Consider the following 9,310-nt stretch of genomic DNA (forward strand, 5'->3'; position numbering starts at 1 on the left):
CTGTTAACTATTGAAAGGTACTTCCTTTTTAATTTACTGTACTACAATGTGATTTCACCAAGTTCACAGACTTAAATTATCAGCAGATGTGTATTATTTTATATGTGTGAACATTTGCCTGTATATTCGTGTTGGTGTCACATGTGTCCTAGGTCATGTAGGACCAGAAGAGGATACTTGGTCCCTTGAAACCAAAGGTACGATTGTGAGCCACCATATATGGGTGCAGGGAACTGAACCAGCCTTCAATAAGAGCAGTGAGTGCTCTTAACTGCTGTGACATCTCTCCAGCCCTACGTTTCAATAGCAATTTGAAAGTTTTTGCTTGAAATTTAATGTAGTTTTAAAAAGGGCTAGATATATTCTCTAGATGCAGTCTTGACTGAATTGGGTTAAACATATTTTACTTGACTTTTTTGTAGTCTAGAACTAGTACTCTAAGTCCCCAGGATGTCACCACTCACATTGTAGACTCCTGTCTTCCCCTATTTCTGGTACATACATCCCAAAGCCAAAGTTGTGTTTATTATAGGTATCAAGTACTGCATTAGATTCAAGACAGTTTTGATGCCAGTAGGCCAGAACCTTGATGAACTAGAAGATGTGTTTATAGGCAGGAGGACAACAGAGGTTCCTACTCTGGCTTGGATTTACTATTATTTATGGCATTTTAAAGTATTTACATATATTTAATTCTGTGGGGTTTGATTTACTAGAATGTTCCCATTTGATGTTACCAGTTAACTATGAGAAAGATTTAAGATGCATAATAAAACTTCTGAAGCTAAAGAATTTACTATTAAATTTGGTTTTCTGTATTTCCCCTTGTACTCTTTCTCCCTTAGGTTTGTTCGGACAGTATTGCCATTTTCTCAGGAGTTTCAAAGAGACAAACAACCTAATGCACAGCCTCAGTATTTACATGGATCCAAGGTAGGTTGTTTCCTGTTTATGTAACGATAGATTTCTGTTGCTATGGTAAGCACCTGACCAAAATCATGAAGGGAAAGTTTATTTTAGCTTACAACTGCGGTCCATCCTGAAAGGAAGTCAGAGCAAGAAACTGGAGGCAGGAACTGAAGGAAAGGACAAGTGCTTACTGGCTTGCTCAGCCTGCCTCCTTATCACACCCAGGTCTGCCTGCTCAGGGGTGATACTGTCCCCAGTGGGCTGGGCCCTTCCACAGTAATCTTTAATCACAAAATACCCCACAGACTTGCTTCTTAGTAGAGGTTCCCCTTCCCAGATAACTCTAGGCTTTGTCCAGTTGATAAAAAAAATTGAGACAGAAAGGTATTCCTTTTTAGTCCTTGAAGAAACTTGGATTATGTTTAAAAGTTAGTTGTCTTAACTTAGTATACAAATAGTAGTTTGCTATAGCATTTTCATACATATGTGTTCTGATGTGTTGCTCTCTCTGGTGCCCCTACCTCTCTGGCTAGTGCCTTTCCTCATCCCTTCTGTTTTCATGTCACATGTATTCTGGGACACACCACCACCACCCCACCACCACCACCACACTCACACTCACACTCACACTCACACACACACACACACACACACACACACACACACAAACCTTAGATCTCATTTCTATTTCATGATCTCCTTTCTAGTCATGTTAGAAGTGGGTCCAAAGAAAATAACCACACATTCTGATGTATTTGGGCAACACTTTACTTTTACAGAGGAATGCGTAGGCACATGAAATCAAAAAGGCAAGCATGCCCAGCAAGAGCCTAAGTTGGCTTTTATTTCTAATGCTAATGGGTCTTGTTCTTTACTGTGAGTTGTCAGAGCTCAGCCTCATGTTCTTACACTGGCTAATTTAAAGTTGTGTGCTTGATAGACAGAACACAGTTAATAGCATAGTGTAATAGAACCTAGAGCACATACTTTGATTTCAAGAAGTCATGACTCTGGAGGAATTTTTATTTCTACCAATGACTTCTTTATCATTTTCTAATGTAGTTTGGTAGAAGGAATACATTTCTCACATTATGACATAGACACACACACACACAGACAGAGAGAGAGAATGACAGAGAGATACAGAGACAGGCAGACAGACAGACAGAGGGGAGAAAGTTAATTTTAATTATAGAATCCATGTATAAAAACCCATGGAAATTGTGATTCTGAGTCACTTTTACTCATCTTAATATAATGGTTTCCAATTCTATCCCTTTTCCTTTACATTTCCTCTGTGTATACATTCACTATCTCCTGGCTCCATAAGCTCTTATGAATAAAGTAGAAATAAACATGAATGGGCAAACATCTCTGTGCTCTGTAGACTTAGAGCCCTTTGTGTCTTTAGTTAGTAGTAGTGCAGATGGATCCTATGGTTGTGTTATATTTAGTGTTGACAGATTTTCACAGTAGCTGGCCCCAGGTTATAGTCATACCAACAAGGGCTTTTCTTTCCTAACGGACTCAGCAGCATTTGTTGTTTTTTTACACCTGTCCATTTATTTTATTACCCTAGTGCTTGCCTAGATATTTAAAATTTAATTCCTTCAGTTCTTTGTGTAGTCTAGGTAGTAATCCCCTGTATGAGGTGTACTTGGCAAAATTGCTACAGCCTATCTCTTCATACTGAATATTTCTTCTGCAGTACAGATACATTTAATGTAATCCCATTTATTTCGTGCATCTTTGAAGGTCTTCTCTAAAGGTATTGCTTATATTATATTTTAGACTGTTTTACTTGTTTCTCTCAAATACTTTGAGAATTTCAGATCTTACATTAAGATTTGATCCAAATTTGAATTGCGTTTTGTATAGAGAGATGGATCCCGTTTCATTCTTTTATATGTGGGTATCAAGTTTTGCCTGTATGTTTTTGATAGATTTTTCAAAAATTAGATGGCTGGAGCTATACCGGGTATGTTTCTGGCTTCCCTGTTCTACTCTAGCCTAGCCTAGCCAGTGTCATGCTGTCTTTGTTCCTATGGCTCTATAATACAATTGGAGGCTAGGATTGTGATACCTCCAGTACTGTTCTTTTAATTGCTTTGGCTATTTTGGTGGGGGTTGAGGGGCAGTGTTTGTTGTCTTCCATATACTGTGATGTTTGAAGTTTTGTTTCCATTTCTGTGAAGACTGTCATTGTGGTTAGATCTAGCTCTGTCCTGTATTATATTTGCTGATTTGCATATGCTGAACAAAATTTGCATCCATAGAATGAAATCATCTGGGCCTTGATGGGTGGCATTTTATAATATGTTCTTCAATTTGGTTTGTAAGAATTTTATTGAGGATACTTATGGTTTTGTTCACCAAGGAAATTGGTCTTTAGTTTTTATTACTGGGCCAGTGTCATTTGTGTGCATCACAGGATGAGATTGGAGTCCCTGCCTCTTGTGGTTTATGAAGCTGTAAAGTGTGTCTGTATAGTGCATCTGATTTCTTTTTCAGGTTTGGTAGAATTCACTTTCTTTCATGTGGGTCCTGGGGATTAGATTTAGGTTGTCAGGCTTGAGAGCAAGGGCCTTTACTCATCAAATCATCTTACTGGTCCTTTGCAATAGTTTCTTAAGTTCTTGTGTATTCTTTGTGTATTGCTCTTTGTAAGGGAATGTGTATTAGAAAAGTGCTCGATGTCCATCACAGCTATCTTCACCTTGGTAGCATTATCGTCTTGCACACTGGGAGCTTCTGTTGATCATGCTTAGCTTTGCAGTCTCCAGGCAATGTTTTAGCTAAAAGGTGTCTTCCATGTGCATTAGGAGCGTGGGAAGCAAGCATATGTATGTGTGAAGTGTGTGTAGTAAAAGGACCTGTCTTCATACTTTGAAAAACTTGAGTTAATCATGCTTATGGAGGAGTGTGGCTGTGGGTGTTTTGTGTACTCTGGAACTTAAGAGTTTGCACAGCAGTCAGTGACAGACTGGAGGCTCCTGGTTTGATCCATTTCCCACTTCAGACACAGAGGTGTCAACTTGGCAGGTTAGCCTCAGTTAAGATCTGCTGGTGACTGAGGTAGGGCAACTTTTCCCTAAGCATTTCCCTGCCCAAGCCAAGTTTGCTGCTGTTTTAGCTTGTCAGAGTTAGACCCTCCCGCTACCCACTACTGTGTACCACCTTCCCCCAGGTGCTGTGGTACGTCATGGTGAGACTTCCTGACCCGTACTTCTCTTTTCTTTTCCTCATATTAATATTAATAAATATCGACTCTTTTCTTTTCCCCACTGACTGTTGAACTTCTGTCAGTGTCCAGGCTGTGTTCTTGGATGTCTGTGGCTTCGTCCTGAAGCAGAATGTTAAAGGCGAGTGTGGAGTTGACAATTAGTCTCTCAGCAGACTTCTTCTGAGGGAGCAAAACTTAATTATCTGGGGCTGGCTAGAAAGGGAAAAATTCATACACACAACACACACACACACTTACTTGCTGGATGAAAGGAATTCCAACAAGCTCCAATAACTTCACACAGACTGACAGAATATTGATGAGTGGAGGAAAGCTTTTTTTTTTTTTTTGCTCGAGTCAGGGTTTCTCTGTGTAGCCCTAGCTGTCCTGGAACTCACTCTGAAGACCAGGCTGGCCTCGAACTCAGAAATCCGCCTGCCTCTCCCTCCCAAGTGCTGGGATTAAAGGCGTGCGCCACCACCGCCCGGCTGGAGGAAAGCTTTAACAAGCAGGCCCCAAGCATTTTACATACACAGACACAAATGTATTGATATATGGAGCAGACTCCAATTAGCTGGCTCCAACAACTTTCTTTTTTCCATAGCCTTTTGTACCCTCTAAGGCAGTTTCTATGTAAGAAGAAAACCCTCTCACAAGTTATCCTAAAAACAATCACCACACAAACATACCCTTCAAAAAAGATTAAAATCATTGCCCAAAAGGAAATTATTATAAGATTATTGACTATATATTCTTTTGAAAGTTACACCTAACTAGACATTTCCCATCTATCTTTTTCTCCCTGAGTTGAATGTAACTCAAAACAATAATTCTTTTGTCATCAATTAGCAAGTTTTTTCCTATGCTTAGCTGATAATTTGTATTTACCAAGAAACAGATCATCTGTTCTCTGTTCTTATTCTCATAATAGAATTATTTACTCTTAGTTCATAATCCTGTCTTCTCATGGTCAACTCCAAAACTTGTGGCCTTATCCCTAGGTACGAGATCTAGGATGACCAAACCTTGAATGAATGTTTCCTTTGATCATTAATTTTTCCCAAGCCTATTTTCCTTGCTGCTACTACATTACATGCTTGTAATACATGAAAGCTCACTGTACTCCTTTTTTAACCTATGCAGCACTTACTGTTCTACAAGGTGGGGGCACATTCTAGTCTTTATTTTAACTTTGTTAAATCTTTCTGGCAAAACAACTTAAACCATCTCCTTAAACTTTCATTCAACTACCTTAACTTCCTAAAACCATTTAAATCAAACTAACTTCCTAAAACTACTTAATCGTATGAGGAATTTCATAAAATCCTTACCTGCTAGGAACGTGGGATGTGAGAGGTGGCTGGCAGTTTGACCAGGAGCTTGGGCAGTACCAGAACACTTCCCTGCTGTTTTCAACTCTTCTATAGAGTGCAGTTGACACCAGGAACAGATTTTATGTGCTTAAGATCAAGATTTGACTCTGGTTCCAAGGATCCAATGTCCTTTTCTAGACGCCATGGGCACCTGGCCAAACACTACACATACACATTAAAAGCAATACTTATAAAGTTATCATGACAGATGACATAGACCTAGAGGGCATCGGCCTATGTCTCTGATTTCTACAGCTGTGCTCAAATACTGACCAAAAACAACTTGGGGATTTATTTCAGCTTTTACTTTCACATCACAGTCTACCACTTGAGAAAGTCAGGACAGGAACTCAAGGCAGCAGCGAATACATAGGCCATGGAGGAGTACTGTTTCCTGGCTTGCTTCCCATAGCAGCCTGCTTTCTGATACCCAAGGCCACTAGCCCAAGGCAGTACCACTCACAATGGGCTGGGTTCTCCGGCATCACTAATTTAGGAAATGCCTCACAGGCTGGGCTAGTGAGATGGCTCGGTGCTTATGAACAGTGGCTGCTCTTCCAGAGACTTGAGTTCAATTCCCAGCAACCCATATGGTGGCTTCTGACCATATGTGAAAGGATTTGACGCCTTCTTCTGGCATGGAAGAATACAGCTGACAGCACTCCTACATTAGATAAATATGTAAATATATAAGAAATACATGGGTATATTGTTTTTTAAAAAAGAAAATGCCTCACAGACCTGTCTATTGGCCAATCATCTAGAAGCACTTTCTCAACTGTGGTTATTTATTCTCAGATAACTGGTTTCTACCAAACTACAAAAACAAAAACTAGGACACCATGCAAATAATAAACACTCTCGTTAGATCTGAGAAACAGAAAAAAAAATAACCTGGAGGACTTTCTTTTTTGAGTCAGGGTCTCCTGCAGCATCGACTTGCCTTGAACCCACTCTGTGGACCTTGAGCTCTTGATCCCTCTGCTGCTGCTTCTCAGATGCAATTACAGGCGTGTACCACCATGCCTGGCACAGGAAGATGTTTCCAACCCTTTCCTTTCCTATCTCTTCTGTGCTCCTGGATGTGTCTTCGGTGACTGACATGTTCTTGGATGCTTGTGGCATCATCCAGAGGCAGATCTGTAGACCTCACCTCACATCCTAGAACCCAGCAAACCTAGATCAGGCTTTGTCAGGCTGCCATCTCTTGTCTTCTGGTTGAGACTTGGGTAAGAGAATCTTAAGTGAAGCTATGAGTTTGGACATCCTCAGAGTCTAAATATTTTAAGTACAGCATTTACAACCTTGCCCTCTCATAAACAGAGCAATCTCCCCATCCCTCATTGACATTAGTCTAATCCATTGAGTAACTAAACACCCAGTTGAGTGAAGAAGCCAGGGACCATGGATTTACTGAGCACTGGTTCCTCTATAGCCACTGGCCACAGGCAGGGTTACTCTGGGCGTGAACATTGTCATTTGCAACATGAAGTCAATCCATTTCACTGATAGTTTTCAAGTTTTGTTGTTTTTCCAGCAATGAACCTCTTACCAAGCATATAACTTACACAGAATCCCCAGCCTTTGGCGCACAGTGGTAGACTTCAAGGTAGACCTGGAGAGGGGGATGTCTGACCTGATCTGATTATGCTTCTTTCATGTGTGATGTGATATGATGAGGCTGTAGGAGTTGGCACTGCACAGGCAGGGTGTTTGCTCTTGATGTGCTCTGTGTAGCCAGTCTTCTATGAGCAGATTCTTGTTTTAGGGGGTCCATGACAAATCACACATCTGAGATTCACGAAGGACTTGGGTGTCATAGTTATTTATGTTCATGGCTTGCAGCAGGAGGACAAAGCAGGGTCCACACAGGTAAAAGATGAATCAGAGACTAAACAGATATATGTTTCTGCCCAGAGAGGAGAAGCTATCCAAATCCTCAGGTCAAAGGCTTCCCTGGGGCTGGGAGGTAGGGTACATACTACCTATGTAACCAGCTCTGTCTTCTAAAACTTGTCAGAGAAAATCAGTTGTTATAGAAAATATGTTTACCTAGGTGACCTAAACAAGCTTATAAACCATGCTAGTCATGGGTTCCAGATGTAGAAAACCTTATCAGCTAGTTATAACACAATGAATATTTTAAGGAGTAAGCTCCCAGGAGATGCAAAGAGGGCCTTCTTCAGATGTGCTATGCCCTTTCTTGCACACTGAAATCCATGAGGTTCTCATTGTATGCGTAGAGCGTGCTAGACAGTAGTAAAGGGAAGGAGGACAGAGGGACCAAAAATTCAAAGTGGCAATTGCTGGCAACAGTCGACTTAGCAAAATACCTATAGGAAGACATACTTAGAAATACTATAGATGAATCAAAATGGAATTCTATTTTTTGTTATATTTTTAAAAGACTTTATTTTATGTATGAGTACTCTAACTACACGTATACCTTCACTCCAAAAAGGTCATCAGATACCATTATGGATGGTTATGAGCCACCATATATGGTTGCTGGGAACTGAACTTAGGATCTCTAAGAGCAGCCAGTGTTCTTAACTGCTGAGCCTTCTCTTCAGCCCCAAAATAGAATTCTAAAAACTGTTTTCAATAACCCAGTGGGAGTGAAACAGAAGAATAGGAAACAAAGAACAAGCAGAAAATGAGAACAATAGGCTTACACTGCATAATACCAGTGTGTAAATACATTAACTATAAACAGCCTGAACACATTCAAAAGACAGAGATTGGTAGAATGGATTAAAAGATGATTGGGACCAGTATGTAGCCTGTAGTAGAAATGTGCTTAGTGTGTATGAGGTCTTAGGTTTGATTCTCAGGATAAGAACAACAGAAATTCTTAGTTCAACTATATGCTTAGCTTAGTTTCAGTTTATGATACCAGAAGGCAAAGGTGAGAATAGAAAAAGATCTGTGATACAAGTGTTAGTCAAAAACAAAGCAGATGTGGCTATATTACTACAAGATAAGCTAGACTTCAGAGTAAAGGACATTAGTAGGAAAATACTTAGGATATGCCAATTCTGCATGTTTATATGCCAATGAGAGTTTCTATATAGAAACAAAAACTAATTTTTAAAAGAAATGAGACACTCCATGGGCTATACACAAGAACTTCAACTCTTCTCAGTAACTGGTAGATGTGTTGCAACAAAATGAGCAGTGATGAAGAACTGAAACTCAACACTACATAGCATCAGGATGTGCTCTCAATTGGCCATGGACATTTACCAGGTTAGACCATATCCTGAGCTACAAAATAAATTTAAAAAGAATCTTAAATCTGGAGGTGAAATCATAGACATAGAAAATTCAAACTAGAAACTAATTTTTAGGGGCTGGCGAGATGGCTCAGTGGGTAAGAGCACTGACTGCTCTTCCGAAAGTCCTGAGTTTGGATCCCAGCAACCACATGGTGGCTCACAACCACCCATAATGAGACCTGACGCTCTCTTCTGGTGTGTCTGAAGACAGCTACAGTGAATTACGCTGGAGCGAGCAGGGTGGAGCCAGCGGGGCCAGAGTGAGAGGTCCTGAGTTCAATTCCCAGCAGCCACACACATGATAGCTCATGGCCATCTATACAGCTACAATGTACTTGTACACATAAAATAAATAAATAAATAAATAAATAAATAAATAAATAAATAAATAAATAAGAGAAACTAATTTTTAAAAAGTTAAGACAGGCTGTGGAAGTGGCTCCGTGGACAAGAAAGAGTACTTTCTATGCAAACATGAGGATCTGAGTTCAAGTCCCCAGCACCCATGTTATAACACAGGATTAGAG

The 9,310-nt window shown here is 40.1% G+C and overlaps 1 protein-coding gene across 3 annotated transcripts in view; it reads left to right on the forward strand.

Moving 5' to 3' along the window:
• The window catches only part of Cyfip1 (cytoplasmic FMR1 interacting protein 1), a 97,236-nt gene that overhangs the window by 75,009 nt on the left and 12,917 nt on the right, over positions 1–9,310 (forward strand). For all 3 annotated transcript variants that reach the window (XM_031386811.1, XM_031386814.1, XM_031386812.1), the window contains one exon: positions 846–933. In XM_031386811.1, the coding sequence (XP_031242671.1) occupies positions 846–933 (88 nt within the window). The remainder of the gene's footprint in view (positions 1–845; positions 934–9,310) is intronic.

The sequence above is a fragment of the Mastomys coucha genome, unplaced genomic scaffold (genome assembly GCF_008632895.1).
Source record: "Mastomys coucha isolate ucsf_1 unplaced genomic scaffold, UCSF_Mcou_1 pScaffold21, whole genome shotgun sequence".
Lineage (NCBI taxonomy): Eukaryota > Metazoa > Chordata > Mammalia > Rodentia > Muridae > Mastomys > Mastomys coucha.